The sequence below is a fragment of the Polyergus mexicanus genome, unplaced genomic scaffold (genome assembly GCF_030449975.1).
Source record: "Polyergus mexicanus isolate NDT 795.1 unplaced genomic scaffold, iyPolMexi1.0 SCAF_12, whole genome shotgun sequence".
NCBI classification, from domain to species: domain Eukaryota; kingdom Metazoa; phylum Arthropoda; class Insecta; order Hymenoptera; family Formicidae; genus Polyergus; species Polyergus mexicanus.
The window spans coordinates 2,814,385-2,833,542 of NW_027223332.1; the positions used below are offsets into that span (position 1 = coordinate 2,814,385).

The 19,158-nt window shown below is 26.0% G+C and overlaps 1 protein-coding gene across 1 annotated transcript; it reads right to left on the reverse strand.

The window, feature by feature from the left end:
• Positions 1–9,695: 9,695 nt before the first annotated feature.
• Positions 9,696–17,734, reverse strand: LOC138938354 (aminopeptidase N-like). The gene is made up of 5 exons (XM_070305272.1): positions 17,187–17,734; positions 15,825–16,283; positions 12,121–12,506; positions 11,444–11,724; positions 9,696–9,890 (listed from the first exon to the last, which is right to left on the reverse strand). The coding sequence occupies exons 1-5, from the start codon at positions 17,732–17,734 to the stop codon at positions 9,696–9,698; spliced, it is 1,869 nt and encodes a 622-aa protein (XP_070161373.1).
• Between the last annotated feature and the right edge of the window lie 1,424 nt (positions 17,735–19,158).

Below are 19,158 nucleotides of genomic sequence, written 5' to 3' on the forward strand. Positions count from 1 at the left end.
ATTCTTGTTATTTTGTTCTAAAAATTATTAAATATTATATATTACATAGATTTATTATTATATATAAAAATTTGCGTATTTATATTATAATGCAGACAATTCAAAAAAATCAATTTAAAAAAAATTCACAATAATTTAAAAGTGAAATATCACGTTTACGCAATTAGCTCTTAATAAAGGTTTTGATAAATATTGTATTATAGTAAGTACGTTTAATTAAAACATGGACTGTCGTCTAGTCGTTGTTCTTTCGAAAGTCTCAGTCTACGTTTCAATTACACGTATAATTTTTTAAAACTTACATTTTATTTAAAAAAGTCACACATTAAAACATGAGAAAGTTAAGTATTAATAAATCTATAACGTATGTTTAACATCTGCAGTATAAAACTGAAATAAAAACTTTCTCTAAAATTTATATTTTCAGTTTAAATAACCTTATAAGCAAATATAATTGAATTTTTTTAAGGTACATTTTATTTGCTCGAAAAATATGACATAAAATAAACTAAAAACTCTTCTATTGATCAAAAATCTAGTGCTATTTACCTTAATAATTTGGACTCCTTCATTTGGAAGTGGAAAGACGCTCGACATGTATTCAAAAACTTTAATCATAGGATACCAAGCTATATAATTTGTCTCTCGTATGAGATAGTTCGTTAATTTCCAGAATATAGAAGGATCGAGTTGGTGTTCTACCATAAAATAAAATGCGTCGTCGATAATTTTGGCGCGATTGAGAACGTGTATTTTCGTAAATTCTTTAGAGTTCAAATATTTTGCAATTTTTTGCCAGTTATCGGGATCATAATTAACGCGATAGTATCCTGTAATAAATAATTTTTTTTGTATATTATTAGATTCTCATTTAATTGGGGATTTATTAATAAATATTTATGACTATCTGCATTTTACATATTAAGAGTAATTTCGAGTATTGAATAAGACATAGAATTAAGCTATACAAGTAATTGTGAATCAATTTAAATTTATTTTAGTTTAAGTAATAATCAAAAAATATGCAGAATTGAATTTATTTTATATTCATTGAATACTTCATGCAATATTTTTTGAAATATTATATAATGTTACTTATATATGTTTATTTGTATAATGCGCGCTCTCTTATTAAAGGAGAGTAGAAATAAAATTATACAATAATTTAAGACTTCAATTATGTAAAATACATATAATAAAAGTATATTCTCATCCAATATTCTCACCAGCTTGTTGTAAATTGAATATCACCCAACCATCTTCATTTATAATAACTTGTTCTGACGGCTTATTTGACCGCATAACTATTAATCTTTCATCATAAAATGGATACTTAAGCTTTGTAAAGTTTGGTATAGTCTGCGTAGTATAAGTCACAGGTATCCAGACAAGATTTTTTTCAAATATATCGTAATTTTCTATTCTTATATTCGTACTGTTTTTAGAATGATCTCGCGTTACTTTCAACACTGGACAATCCATACTGGTCCAATTGTATATCATCGTTTTTAAAGAAGGCATATATTTTTTAATATAGGGATCGTTATGCGATGCATCTACAGTAGTTTGCATAACGACCCAGAAATCATCGGGAGTTGTCGAATAAAACGCGCTACATTTATTAAATTTTCACATTATTAACATAGTAAAAATCAAAGTATTATTTAATTTATACGTGTTGTAGAACTTACATAACTATAATATTTAATATACTGAATTTTATGACAATATATGAAAATTTATGTTTTTATAATATTCAAATTATATACTCACTACTTTAAATACAGGAGAACACTTTCCCGGAACACTTCATCGGTAATTAGATACTGCAGCATACGCAATATTATTGGTGCTACAATTCATATGATACAATGTGATTTATATTTTTTTAATGTTTTTCAGAAACCGAATTAACCAAATACATTTCTTGTGAATTTTAAAATTTTAATACACTAATCTCTCTCATGCGCTCTGGCATTAAAATTAGAAAATTTATAAAAAGTGGAGTTGGTTAATTTGACTTCTGAGAGAGGCTCAAATATATGTATATATTATGATTTAGATATCTCGAGAACAAATTTGTATTTTACCCTGTGCCCGCGTAAATTAAAAATTTTATCTGATATTTCTTTAGACAAAGATAGACTTTTAATTATAATATATTGTATCAATATAATATCTTATATTGTGTCATAATATAGTCAATAAATCATTAAACTATAAACATATATGTTTATTGTTAATGTTTCATATCCTTATCTAATATAAACGTTCTAAAATTTATAAGCGTTTTTTATCAATTATATTTATTAAATTTTACCTTTAATATAACGGGGAAAAAGAGAAAGAGGATCAATTTCGATGGGATTAGCTTCCGTTATAAGAGGCTTCATGAAAGAAAGAGTTTCCAAACGAAGAGAATCAAATTGAACCTGTACTATAAATAAATCCAACATTTCGGAATTTTTGTAACCCTAAAGAAGAAAGTTTTAATAGAATTGAGTGAGTATTTAATGAAATATACATATTAACACAATACTGATCAATCGCTTAATTGTTAAAAATAACTTTGTTGTTTATCAACATTACAAAAATATGGCAAAATTTTTTCAAAAAATAATGTATATATTAGGTGTACAACTTTGCTTCCGCCGTTTTCCTATAGATGGCTTTAGCGGTAAGTAGTGGTCGAAATAAATAGATCATAGACGTCGTGCAATAAACTTGGGCATCTGTCAACATAACCCCATAGAAACATTAGTCGATTTGTGCCTGCATCATAAAGTTATTCTCGATTGAAAGTGTCAGTTTACGAGCCAAATTCTCGTCATTTGCGGGAGGTTTTAATTTTCTGCTTCAATATGAAGAAATCTGCGGCTAAGGCTCATCGAATGCTCTCAAATATTTATGGTGAAGCCGCTATTAGTGAAAGAACGTGTCGTGAGTGGTTTCGACGCTTCAAGAACGGTGATTTTCACGTCGAAGACCGGCATAGCGGTGGAAGAGAGAAGGTTCTCGAAGATGCAGAATTGGAGGCATTACTTAATGAAGACTCGAGTCAAAGTCAAAAAGAATTGGCACGATCATTGGGAGTGACTCAACAAGCAATTTCAAAACGCCTCATAAATGTATAACCAATTTCTTACAATAAAGTCTCGAATTTCGGGAAAAAAACGGCGGAAGCAAAGTTGTAAACCTAATAGTATTTGAAATCGGCATTAAAATTATTTTCATATAACATATTTAATATTATAAATAATTTAAGAATCATTAATCTTTTTTTAAGATCAAAGATTTTATCTACTTGCGTAAAATGATATTGAGGAAACATAGTGTTCAATATAAAAATATACATTAGGAGAAAAAGAAAAGATTAAAAATATATATAAGAAAATCACCTCGACAAGATTGATGGCATCCATTGCAAACAATATAGTAAGGCCATCGATTAACCATAAGTGAGACGACCACGATGGATTGACTAAATTGCCAAACCATTGATATATTATTTCACGTCCTATCAACCGCGCGACATTTATTTTATGCGCAACCGAATCTAGATTTTCATCGTACATAATATTTGTTTCTCTGAAACATATACAAGTAAAATTCGCAAGAATTTAGTATTAAGCATAAAATTGTGCAAATAATAATATTTTTCATATATTTTCTGATTTAAAATTGAGAAATGTCATTTAAACGGATAATGCAATTGATATGACATAATATCATATGTTGTTTTGCAGATTGTTTATAAAAAAAATGTAATATTTTCATATACAATATATATTATATATATTATTAATTGATATTAACTTATATAATTAATTCTAAAAATATATTAATATATTTATTATAATAATTTTACTCTCTAAACACTTATATTTTAACTTATACTTTACGTATTTCTAATTTTGTTAATTCTTCACAAAAATTGTGTTTCAATGGAATAATATCTTTTCTAATTTTTATATTACCTATTTAACACTAGTCCCCAGTTCTGTTTGTCGTATAGCAAATTATTAATTGCGTTAAATTGTACCGCTGGAATCTGCAAATCTCTCCATTTAATTTCCATTTGTAACATTATTTCAAGCGCAACCTTGTGAGCATATTTCATATGATCGTATAGTTCAGGCCTGAACAGCATGAAGACATTACTTGTGTGCGATACATGTGATGTATTGTATATTATGTGTGCTATAGAATGATATATGCCAATATCGTAAAGGGCAGGTATTGGCGTGAACACAAGCGTCACGATATGAGTGGACATTGCAGGAGTGATCTCGAAATGTGTCCACTTTGTACGCGTTACCGTTTTATATATTTCAGATATTTTCTCTTTTCGCATCGGCATATTTGAAAAAACTTCGTATTGACGATGATGCTTTATGGAAATGTTAAAAGTCGCCTTTATCGTCGGCTTGTCCCAGCACGGAAATAATCGTCGAGCACCAATCGCCTGAAAATGTGTCACATCCGACCACCTACGACATTTTAATAATATTAATTCGATTTAATGAGAGAATAAATAAATAATTAAATAAATAAAACTTATTTAATCACTGTCATTCCTAAGTCCTTTTCTATTGTTTACTATGTATTACACAGAATGTACATATTGCGAAAGTGCCCGCGCTATTGTTGCACTTAATAATTGATAAAAATAATTGTAAACAAAATAATATTTGATGCCACAAGTTGTAATAACGAAGCTTTAAAAAATTTTTTATTAACAATTTCAAAATTAATTAAATAATATTATAAGAATCGTGTAACAAATTTATTCTTTTCATTCTTGTACGCGTGCGTATTTTACGTACACATGCCACAAAACAATATGAAATATAATCTATTGTATCTAAACTATTTAATTTTCGAGGATTTTTTTTTTTTTTTTTTTTTTTTTTAATAATTAGGATTGATCAAAAATTGTGTAAGATGTATTTACAATGATATATTTAAGTGAGATATGTTGTAAAGTTTAAGATTATGAAAGAGAGATAACAGAAAGCAAATATTGTAGACATATTTTACAAATGATAAAAATTTATATTTGATAACAGTATACTATTGACGTATATTAGCATTTACTTACTCATATTGTCCAGATTCCTTGCGGAATATGTCCCGTAATGGAATGATAATGTTTTCCGTGTTATTAATTGCATTGAGAAATTTTATATTCAGTATGTAACTTCCACGTGGTAACTCGACATTGAAATAAAGAATACAAGTTTGTGTTGCAGCATCATATTCTGAATTCAGCACTAAATTAAAAAACATAGTATCCATGTTCGTTAAAACTCCGTAAGTGGAGTATCCTTGTTTATTAAAACTCCGTAAATGGAGCATCGATGTCGATGAATTTAACCATATTTTTGAAGTTGGATGAAGTATATTGACAGTGACATTCAATTCGCCGTAGAAGACGATACTACTTTTTGCTTGATACTTTTCTATATCTGCTTTATGCTGTACATATATTTCATCTTCTTCTTGGTTTTCTTTAAAATATGATATTAGCTTGACATCGTAATGGACCGGCACGATTTTATCAAAATCAGTATCCCATGCCGTCGAGGACCTTTTCGGATTTTCATCGACAGAAGAAGCTATCGCGGTGATAAATATAAGACCGCTATAAATTAACGGTCTTAGTAATGCCATATTAATAATTTTGATATCTGTAGTATGTTTGCCTATTGAAAGAAAGACAAATATAAAATAAAATTTAGACAATAAAATTTACAGCGAGTAAACTTATAAAGTGCTAACTTTCCTACAATTATTTTTCTCGAATAATTAAAAATGTCATCCATGATGAATATCTCTGTCATGACCTACTCTTTCATCAACATTATTTTCAATATTTGTTGTTTCTTAGATGATTGTGTCTTTAACGAACTAACGAACACACGAGGAATCAAATTTTTTTCAATTTATTTAGTATGTCTCTTCAGACATATACAAACAATATATAAACATACGTACGTACCTACATACACACACACACACACACACATATATATATATATTTATAGCAAATTAGATTATAGACAATTTGAATCTCTTTATATGTGTTATATATATACGTATTTTTTTCACAACGAGAAAATAAACAATCATGGTTTGTTCGTTATTCGTTTGAATGAGTATAAGCGAATGAGTAATGGAGCTTTAAGTGACGTTGCAAATTAATGATTGTGTGTCAATACAAAATTTTTTATTACCCATTTCAAAATATGTAAAGTAAATATAAATTTAAATATTAAAAAATTTCTGCTTTAACACCTTCATTTTTTTTAATTCAAAAATATTTTATAATAATATTATAATAAATAAAATTAACGTTCTTGTCAGATACAAAATTTAAAAAAAAAAAAAATAGTTTTATTAAAAAGAAATGAAAGAACGTCAATGAAATGTCGACAATTTTGGAAAAGATAATTTAAAAGAAACTACATCGTGTGTTCGTATTTTGGTAGTACTTAAATCGCGTTCTATATAACTTTTATATATTTTTAAAGAGAGATACATAATATTCTGTTTTTGGCTACTCAGTCTGAATATTAGAAATATGTTATGCTAATTATAATACAATTCCTTTTCTTGTAAGACCTAGTTAAAGTTAACACTTTATTACTGCGAATCGTTAATATCCTTATACGTATCGTTATACTAATGTAATCTTACCTCTTCAAGAGATGATCGAGGACTAACAATGTCGAAGTAACAGACATCAGATAAATACGTAAAGATATGTAAATATATAAGGTTGCCAAGTCCTACAAAATCTAGATTTAAAATAAGATTTATATTTATGTGTTAAGAATGATTGAAGATTTTTATTGTTAATTTTTAAATATTTATATTCTGTTTAATTTAATTTCACATACAATTTAACAAATAATAATAAATATTTTTATGTTTTTTTTTATATTTGTAATTATTAATTCTTTATTTTTATACATTGAAAATTTTCCATATTAGAATACTTTCATGTATTTATTTATATAATTTTTAAAATAATATTTTATGATTATTCCAATTAATATTTATGATTATTTGAATTTAAATATATTATATATATATTAAAATCTCATTCGTTTTTTAATCATATTAAAATGCTTTATTCATCTCTATCATTTATAATATTCATGAAAATTAATTATTCACACATTAATCATATTAATTACATCAAATTATTTCCCCATATTTTATTGTGATCGCGTTTAGAAAAGAAATTCTACCGAGTGTCTCTTAAATTATTAATTCCTTATCGTCATATATAAATGCCAAATATTAAAAATAATATTATAGACATATTTTAAAGTATTGATCAATTAGTTGCTGAAATCTTTTAAGTACTATAACATACATTAATGCTAAATATTCATAATAATATTGTAGAAGTATTTTGTACTATTGATTAATTTTTTATTAAACGATTAATGTATCAAATTTTTCGTTACGTTAACTGCACGTTTTTGTCATTCGATTATTTTACATACTGCACGTTCTCGATCCGAATCATATTTAAATCGTAAAAAAATCGAACATTAAAGTATGGAACAAAGTATGTTTTAGTTTAAATATTGTTAAAAATAATCATAGCCCATAAAAATATTGAGTTGCAGTTATAGCTAAAGAAATTAATGTTATAATTGCAACATATTAGAGTTGTTATATAGTTAAAATCAAAATTTTATAATTTTTTATTAAAAAGTATTTTAAAACACACAATAGAATTTTGTAAAAATATTTTTATTCATGAATAAATTTATGTTAAGATTTATATAAAACTTGTGTTGATGGTGAAAATAATATACGGACACATATATGATCTTGTGTCTATTTTTTCTCGAAATGTGAATATTATAACTACTGATTAATTATATTAGATTCAAAGAATATTATTATAAATTAAAAAGAATTAAAAATTAATAATGTGATATTAAGAATAATTAGTATAATGATGATATTAACAAAATATTATGCTTGATAATATTAAACAACCATATGTATATCACAATATAATAATGGTTCTAACATTAAAAATATTGTAATAATATTAATTATATTATTATTATATATAATAAATAATATAAATAATTATTATATATAATTAATATTTTAATTAATAATATTAAACATATTATTATTATAAATAATTATTCAGAATACTTATAAATATATTGTACATAAACCATTATAATATATATCTATAAATATCTATCGTAAATATGTACTTTTTAAAACTACTGCTTAAAATTTTTTCCTGTAATTGTAATCATTCACATTTAATATTTTTTATTATTGTAAAAAATTATAAAGATAGCTTATCTGCCTCTTAATTTCAGACAAGCGCATTTGTAGTTTGCGTTCAGCATACAACATCAATTGTTCCATATGATTTTTATATTCATGAAAATTTGCTTCAATAATTGCCTGAAATAGATTATTTTGACATTAAATTTTATCATTTTACAAGTCTAACATAATTAAAACACAAATACTACTTACATGACATATATCAATGAAAATAAATTTTAGTGATAAAAACTTACGATATAAATAAGTATAACTTTGGGATGCATAAAACTTACCCAGTCAAAAAGAGTCTCGTTTTTCTCGTATATACGTTTAATATGATTTATGTATGCTTCTGGCTCCATGATATTTCTCATATTTTTTCTGATCTATGTAAAATAAATTATTTGGACATTTATTGTCAAGAAAGTTAAATAGTAATTTAATTTAGTATATTAAAAATTTAACAAAACATTATTTCTTATTTTCAGCATAACTAAAATTTTAAAAAAATATGTGTGTGTGTGTGTGTGTGTGTGTGTGCGTGTGCGTGTGTGCGTGTTGCAAACTCCTTATAAATTCTCTCTTCAAGTTTTAATCTACAGAGATCAGGCGTTTTATAAAAGAGCTGAACTTTCTGTCAAAAAGTTGATTTTACAAGAAGCGTACAGCATTGTATTGTATAATGCGTATATAGTTATAAATAAATTTAATAATAAAAAGCTTAAAATTATATTTATATAGAATTTACCTCGTCTAAATGATTTTTAGAATACACATTATTAACAATAACAATAAATGTTGCAAATATACTCATATCCCTATAAAAACAAAATAGCACATATAATTAATGCGTATGCGCGTAATAAATTTTCTTAATTATATTAAAAGCATGCGTTTCTCAAGAAGAAAACATTTCTGTGGTTATTTACCTTGGTTTCAATTTATCGAAATTTCTTAATATATTTGAAAGCACGTTATAATGTTTTGCATGCTTTGCAATAATAAAAAGATAACTATTAATACGTTTTTTGATATCTATCTTATTCAAATCTTCATTTTCTTTAGACATAATGAGTTCTAAATATTCATTCGTGACATTATTTGAAGCGCAAGCTAAAAATTCTGAGAATCTATCTATTTTGTTCTCTGAAATTGAAATTTTTACCATTTCATGCCAAATCGAATTGTTTGCTAACATCAAACCTTTACAATATATCCATTCTTCCCACCATGGCAAAAGTCTATAATGTCCGAAAAAATTAATATTATTTTATATAAAAATTTAGCTTATAATATTTTATCTTGATTCAATAAGTTATTAAACATTGCGTTGAATATAAAATGAAGCGTGTAAAAAATAGTAACATTAAGAAAAATTACTTATTTGTTTCCAGCTTTACAATACGCATTAACAATTTGTCATGAGCTTTCTTCTGACACTGCGAATCATCGAGAATGCATGCCCATTTAATAGCTTCTTGTCTTAAACATTTAGTAAGATCATTTTCCTCAGAATCTTCTTCATATTTTATTTCCCAAAGTAGATCGCCTAATATTTTTAGTACTTTAGCCTAAAAATTATTGAATATTATATATTGCATAGATTTATTATTATTTATGAAAATTTGCGTATTTATATTATGATGTATATGTAGATATAATCAATTAAACTTTAATTCATTGAACAATATATAATGCGCTTACAAAATTATCCATCCTTTTTGTATTATTTACAGTTTGTTTTATACTACATAAGTGTATAAGGATATCTAATATACATATGTTTCTCTATCAATATAATATATATACTATGTCATTCTCATTCTCTTATAACATAATATGTAGATGTGTTGGTATTAGATGTGTATATTTTTAATCTCTTTTTTGAGAGTTTAAAATATTGAGCTTTACATTTACTATTCATATTAAATCATAAAATATCAAGTATAAAAGATATTTTATTGGAGAGGATTTTTATATACAGGGTGTCCCCAATTAAAATGGCAAAACTTCAAGAGCGTATAGGGGACCAAAAAACTAAAGCAAGAAGTCATTTAGAGATTTGTTCGTTTTTGCTCAATTTTAGAGAAAATCGCGAAAATTCAATCTCTCGTTGTCAGTTGCTCTCTTGAGTCGATTGGCACCGAATAAACTTTCCGCTTCAAGGTTCCTTACATATGTAAACACTTGACGTTATCCTTTACGGTGCCGATCAATTTAAGAGAGCGATTAAGAGACCGAATCATAGATACAATGCACCAAATATCACTAGAACAACGTCTAGCTGCAATTAACGAGGTCAGTGCTATATGTAACGCTTGCATTGCTGCAAGAGAGCAACATCTCGAACAATATCTGCATTAAATAGATGATAACATAAATAAAATGTAAATAAATAAGTAAAAAAAACGAAAACTTGTTTTGTTTCTTTTTTTGTGATTTTCTCCAAAATGGAGGAAAAACGAGCAAACCTCTAAAGGACTTTCCATTTTTTGCCATTTAAATTAGGGACACCCTGTATATAAAATGTTTTTTATTAATTATAAATGAGTAATATATATATAAGACTTGGATTTAATTTTGCACAAAACATTTTTAAATTCTTAAGTTACAGAATATATTAAATAGCGAAAGAAAATTATTAATATATTTGCGAAAAAAATGCTCAATAATTTACAAGTGAAGTATCACGTTATAGAATTAGCTCTTAACAAAAGTTTTGACAAATATTTTTTATTAGGTATGTTCAACTAAACTGGACTAAAATCGTTGCTTTATAAAAGTCTCAGTCTATGTTTCAATTAAACGTATCATATTATTTTAAATTCACACTTTATTAGAAAATCACACACATTGAAACCCGAGAAAAATAATTATTTTATTAATAAATCTGTTATATATATATATATATATATATATATATATATATATATATATATATATATATATTTAACATCTGCAGTATAAAACTAAAACAAAAGCTTTTTCTAAATTTTCTATTTTTAGTTTAAATAAAATTATAAACAAACATAATTAAATTCTTTTAATTATTTAAGTTGCTTGAAGAATATGACGTAAAATAAACTAAAAACTCTCTTCTATCGATAAATCTAATGCTATTTACCTTAATATTTTGGACTTCTTTATTTGGAAGTGGAAAGACGCTCGACATGTATTCAAGAACTTTAATCATAGGATACCAAGCTATATAATTTGTCTCTCGTGAAAGGTAGCTTGTTAATTCCCAGAATATAGAAGGATCGAGTTGCTGCTCTACCATAAAATAAAATGCGTCGTCGATAATTTTAGCGCGATTGAGAACGTGTATTTTCGTAAATTCTTTAGAGTTCAAATATTTTGCAATTTTTTGCCAGTTATCGGGATCATAATTAACGCGATAGTATCCTGTAATAAATAATTTTTTTTGTATATTATTAGATTCTCATTTAATTGGGGATTTATTAATAAATATTTATGACTATCTGCATTTTACATATTAAGAGTAATTTCGAGTATTAAATAAGACATAGAATTAAGCTATACAAGTAATTGTGAATCAATTTAAATTTATTTTAGTTTAAGTAATAATCAAAAAATATGCAGAATTGAATTTATTTTATATTCATTGAATACTTCATGCAATATTTTTTGAAATATTATATAATGTTACTTATATATGTTTATTTGTATAATGCGCGCTCTCTTATTAAAAGAGAGTAGAAATAAAATTATACAATAATTTAAGACTTCAATTATGTAAAATACATATAATAAAAGTATATTCTCATCCGATATTCTCACCAGCTTGTCGTAAATTGAATATCACCCAACCATCTTCATTTATAATAACTTGTTCTGACGGCTTATTTGACCGCATAACTATTAATCTTTCATCATAAAATGGATACTTAAGCTTTGTAAAGTTTGGTATAGTCTGCGTAGTATAAGTCACAGGTATCCAGACAAGATTTTTTTCAAATATATCGTAATTTTCTATTGTTATATTCGTACTGTTTTTAGAATAATCTCGCGTTACTCTCAACACTGGACAATCCATACTGGTCCAATTGTATATCATTGTTTTTAAAGAAGGCATATGTTTTTTAATATAGGGATCGTTATGCGATTCATCCACAGTAGTTTGCATAACGACCCAGAAATCATCGGGAGTCGTCGATTTAAACACGCTATATTTAATATATTAAATTTTCATATTATTAACACAGTAAAAACTGTACTAATTGTAAATTATATCCAAAAATATCAAAGTATCGTTTAATTTATACAAGTTGTAGAACTTACATAACTGCAATATTTAATATTTATATATGAATTTTATGACATAAGTAACTAATATTTAAAAATTTTATATATTTCTAATATTTATATTACACTTACTGCTCATTTACATATTGGTTGATACTCATCCGAAACACTTCATCGGTAATTAGATACTGCAGCATACGCAATATTAATGGTGCTACAATTCATATGATACAATGTGATTTATATCCTCTCTATATGTTTTTCAAAAGCCAAATTAACAACTACACTTGTGGTAATTTTTTTTAATTTTGATATTTTCTAATTTTAATATACTAATCCCTGTCAAGTGATCTGGTATTAAAATTAAGAGATTTATAAAAAGTGGAATTGATTTATTTGACTTCTAAAGACTCCTCTATATATTGTATATATATTTATATAATGATTTAAATATCTTTAGAAGAAATTTATATTTTATACTGTGCTCGCGTAAGTTAGTAATTTTATCTGATTTTGTTTCGACAAAAATAGATTTTTAATTATAATATATTATATCAGAGTAAAAAGTCATTGTACATCATTAAATTGTAAATATATATTTGTTTATTATTAATGTATTATATTCCCTTATAATATATTTATAAGCAATTTTTTTATTATATCTATTAATTTTACCTTTAATATAACGAGGAAAAAAAGAAAGAACATTAATTTCGGAAGGATGAGCTTCTGTCATAAGAGGCTTCATGAAAGAATGAGTGTCCAAACGAAGAGATTCAAATTGAACTTGAACTATAAATAAATCCAACATCTCGAAATTTCTATAATCCTAAAAGAAGAAATTTTAATAGAATTGAGTAAATATTTAGTCAAATTAAATATGCATATTGACAATACGTATTAATACGCTATTGAGATAAAAATAACTTTGTTACTTATCAACATATACAAAAATATAGCGATGTTTCTCGAAAAATAATGTGTAGTGTTTGAAATCAGCAGGGTAGGGAAGTAACGCGTTACTTGTAACGCCGTTACTGTTACAGTTACTTTTTTTCGGTAACTGTAACGGTAATGGCGTTACAAATTTTATTTGTAACGGAAAAAGTAACTTCGTTACATTTTTCGGTAACGAGTAACGAATTTAACAGTTACTTTTATCGTTACTTTTTTCAAATTTTTTGATTTATTTAAGATATTATTCTTGCTATTGTGCGTGATAAAATTTTTATCTTAACCGTAAAGCCGTAAGCAAATCGACCAATTAGCATTCTTATTATGTTGTAAAAATGCTTGAATGTGATTGATCAACTTATGGCTCTTGCAGACCAGTGCGATGACGCGACGCGCGATATCCAATGAGAGCTTTATCTTTTCGGAAAAGCAGAGCTCTCATTTACTACCAGTTCTAAGTACCTTGCAACGAAAATTAGAAAATCTCAATAAATCTGACCTTATAGATTGCCATTCATTAGTTGAAGCTATTCAGCAAGGTTTAAATAAAAGGTAACTTATTAATTTGATTAATACATATGTTATTTAATTTTAAATAAGGATTTAATTGAAAAATATTATTTTATTTTAAACTATTGATTCAAAAGTATTAATTTCAATAAAACAAACAATGTCGCTCAATTTACTATATTTGATTTTAGATTTCGTACAATATTTAAAACAGAAGAAATAATAATAGCAGCATGTTTACATCCAAAATTTAAATTAAACTGGTTAACCGGAGAAAAAAGAAAACGTGCTGAAAATTACTTGGAGGATTTATTGGGAATCCGATCGACTGAAAATTCTTCAAAAGCTGGAAAATCTGACGATCACGATGATTTTTTCATTTTTGAGCAAAAAACGGTGCAAAATGAATCTGAACAAGAAGAATTGCAACGGTTTTTAAAATCAAATAATTGTAATATAGAAATGTTAAACGACTATCCAAAACTTAAAAAACTTTTTATTAAATATAATACAGCTCTACCAAGCAGTACATCTGTAGAAAGAATGTTTAGCATCGGTGGCTCTGTATTAACACGACAAAGAGGGCATTTAAATGATGATACTATGGAGCAACAAATTTTATTAAAAATTAATAAAGAATTTCGATAAAATTTAATCATTTATTTTGTAATAAACCTTGAATGAAATCTTGCTTACAATTTTTTAAAAGTTTTTCTTATGCAAAATAATTTATTAGTTTGTATTGTAAAAAAGTAACGGAAATTGTAACGACTCGTTACTTTTTAGTAACTGTAACGGTAACGAGTTACTTTTTAAAATTAGTAACGAGTAACGGTAACGAGTTACTTTTATAAAGTAACTTTCCCAACCCTGGAAATCAGAAACTATTTGAACTCATTAAAAATGATTGTAATAAATGTATGTATGCCATATCCTATTTACGTTTTTGTTGCAGATTTTATAATAATTTGAGAATATCAAATGATCAACGTATAATTTAGACTTAACAGATACGAGAAAAATTTATAAATAGCTTAAGCAATTTTCATATAACATAATTAATGTTGTAAATAGTTGAAGAATCATTATTTATTTTCTTATAAGATCAAAAATTTTATGTATTACTTGCGTAAAATGATATTGAAGAAACGTAATATAAGAATATACATTAAGAGAAAGTGAGAAAATATCAATAAAAATATATAAGGAAACTACCTCGATAGAATTGATGATATTCGTTCCAAACAATATAGTAAGACCATCGATTAACCATAAGTGAGACGACCAAGATTGATTGATTAAATTACCAAACCATTGATATATAATTTCTCGTCCTATCAACCGTGCGACATTTATTTTATGCGCAACCGAATGTAGATTTTCATCGTACATAATACTTGTTTCTCTAAAACATATAGAAGTAAAATTTGCAAGAATTTAGTATTAAACAGAAATTTGTGCAAAAAATAATAATATCTCTAATGTATTTTTTTATTTAAAACTGAAAAAACGAATAACGCAATTGATATGATAATAATCATATGTTGTTTTGCAGATTGATTATATCAAAAATGTGACACGTTCATATATATAACATATATATTATCTATTGATATCAACTTATAATTAATCCTAAAAATATATTAATATATTTATTTGTTATAATAATCTTATTATAACTAAATACTTATATTTTAACGTGCGTGTTTCTAATTTTCATTCTTACAAAAATCGTGATTTAATAGATTAATATTTTTTTTTAATTTTTATATTACCTGTTTAACACCAATCCCCAATTTTGATTATCGTATAGCAAACCACATATTGCGACAAATTGTACTGTTGGAATCTTCAAGTTTTCCCATTTCACTTCCAATATTACTTTGTTCGCAACCATTTGAGCATATTTCATATGCTGCAATTCGGGTCTTCGCCATATAATGATTCTATCAATGTGAAAATTGTAAAGGGCAGTTATTGGCGTGATCACAAGCGTCACGATATAAGTGGACATTGCAGGAGTAATGTCAAAGTATGTCCACTTCATATATGTTTCTGTCTTATAGTCTTTATGTTTCAATATTTTCTCATTTCGAATCGGCATATTTGAGAAAGCTTTGTATTCACGATGATGCTTTATAGAAATATTGAAAGTGGTTTTTATTGTCGGCACGTCCCAGCATGGAAATAATTGTCGGGCCCCAATGGCCTGAAAATGTGTTCCATTCGACCACCTACGGCATTTTAATAATATTGATTCGATCCGTTAATAATGAATTATTAATTATCAATAGCATTAGACCGTCCTTAACGTAGCAGCTAAAATATATAAAATATAATATAAAGTGTCATAATTTGCGCCCATCGATTTAATTATCTCTTGATAAAAAATAAATCGGAAAGTTCTAATCTTTTTCTGGAGTACCTAACGGAAGCGGAAAATACAATAAAATAAATAAAATTTATTCTCTTGCATTGCCTACTATGCAGAGTGTTCCCAATTTTAATGACAAAACTTCAAGTTTTTCTCCTACACGCTCTTGAAGTTTTGTCATTTAAATTGGGATCACCCTGTATATTACACGCAATGTACAATGGTGCGTGCACGATTATTTCACTCAATAATTGATGAAGATAATTATAAATAAAATCATATTTTAAGCCATTAATTGTAATAACAAGACTTTCAAAAATTTTTTATTAAAAATATCAAAGTTTCTTTTTTAATTAATATCATATAAATTGTATAACAAATTGATTCTCTTCATTCTTGCGCGCTTGCGTGCATATCTTTTATATAAAAGTATTAACAATAACTTATTTTATATTTTATTCCATACACACACGCCATAAAGCAATATGAAATATAATCTGTCGTATCTAAACTATTCAATTTTCGATGATAATACAATATATACATTTTAATTTACAAATATTTTTGTGTTGAATAATAAATAGAATTGATCAAAAATTGTATAAGACATTACAATGGTATATTTAGGTAAGTTGTAAAATTTAATATTATAAAAAAATGAGATAATAGAAAATAAAAGAATAAACGCGTCTTACAAATGACAAAAATTCATATTTAATAACAATGTACTGTTTTAACAAATACAATATTAACATTTACTCACCCATATTGTCCAAATTTCTCTCGTATAGTATTTAAAGAAATTATAATGTTTTCTGTATTATTAATTGCATTGAGAAATATTATATTCAATATATAACTTCCACGTGGTAACTTGTCATCGAAATAAAGAACGCAAAGTTGTGTTACAGCATCATATTCAAAATTGTCTACTAAGTATGTACCAAACATAGTATCCTTTTGCCTCAACTCTCCATATAAATAGAGTATTGATCTCGATGAATTTAAGCTTATTTTTGTGGTCGGATGAAAAATATCGACAGCGACATTCAATTCGCCATAGAAAATGAGGCTACCTTTCGCTTGATGCTGTTCTATTTCTGTTTTATACAATACATATATTTCATCTCTTTCTTCACGGTCTTCTTTAAAATATGATATAAGCTTGACATCGTAATGCATCGGCATGACATCATCAAAATGGTTATTCAATGCAATCGATGACTTTTTCGAATTTTCATCGACGGAAGCAGCTATCGCGGTGATGAATATGAGACCGCCATAAAATAACGGTTTTAGGAATATCGCCATATCAATTTTTGGTATCTGTAATAATTTTCCCTGTCGGAAGAAAGACAAATATATATTAAAGCAAAATTTAGACAATAGAATTTACGGCAAATAATTCTATAAAGTGCAAACTTTTTTAATTGTAGAATTAGTTTTCTCGAGTAATTAGAAATGTCATCCGTGATGAACATCTCTGTGATAAATCGATCTAATTCTAATATCAACATGTTATTTTTAAGATTTGTTGTTTCTTAAATGAGATGTCTTTAGCGAATTAACGACGAGTAACCCACCAACGGACAATTAAATTTTTTTCGATTATTTTCATATGCCCTTTTGGGATCTTATGTATTATATATTATGCGCATTTTTTTACCAACGAAAGAACAAACATTCATCATTTCTTCATTATTCGCTTGAATTCGCTTGAATGAATATAAGCGGATCAGTAATCGAGCTTAAAATGCAAATTAATGATTGTATGTCATTACAATCATTTTCTATTATCCATTTAAAAATATGTAGATTAAATATAAAATCGAATATTTAAAAATTTCTTGTTTAACCTTAAATTTTTTAATTCCAAGATATTTCAAAACAATATTATAATAAATAAGATCAATGTTTTTTGTCAGATGCAATATACAATATATAAAATTTAGAAAAATATAGTTTTATTAAAAAGAGATAAAAAACAAAAGAAATGAAAGAATGTTGTAAATGAAATGTCGACAATTTTGAAAAAGATAATTTAAAAGAAATTAAAATATTCTCATCGTGCGTTCATACTTTAATAGTATTTAAATTACACTCTATATTATTTTCTACGTATCTTTAAAGAGAAATACATAATATTCTGTTTTTAATAACTCACTCTCTGTGTTGAAAATATTATGCTAATTTTTTAATACAATTCCGTTCCTTATAAAATTTAGTAAATCGTAATTAATACTTTATCAGCGCGTAGCGTTAATATCCTTATACGTATCGTTATATTTACACGTATAATGTGATGTGTCATCGTTTTAAAAGGTAATCGAGAACTAACAATGTCGAAATAACAGACATCAAATAAATACATAAGGTTGCCAAGTCTTACAAAATCTAGATTTAAAATAAGATTTATATTTATATGTTAAGAATCATTGAAGTGTTTTATTATTAATTTTAAATATATATATTGTTGTTAATTTCATATACAATTTACCAGGGTTGGGAAAGTTACTTTATAAAAGTAACTCGTTACCGTTACAGTTATTTTTTCTAAAAAGTAACTCGTTACCGTTACTCGTTACCAATTTTAAAAAGTAACTCGTTACCGTTACAGTTACTAAAAAGTAACGAGTCGTTACAATTTCCGTTACTTTTTTACAATACAAACTAATAAATTATTTTGCATAAGAAAAACTTTTAAAAAATTGTAAGCAAGATTTCATTCAAGGTTT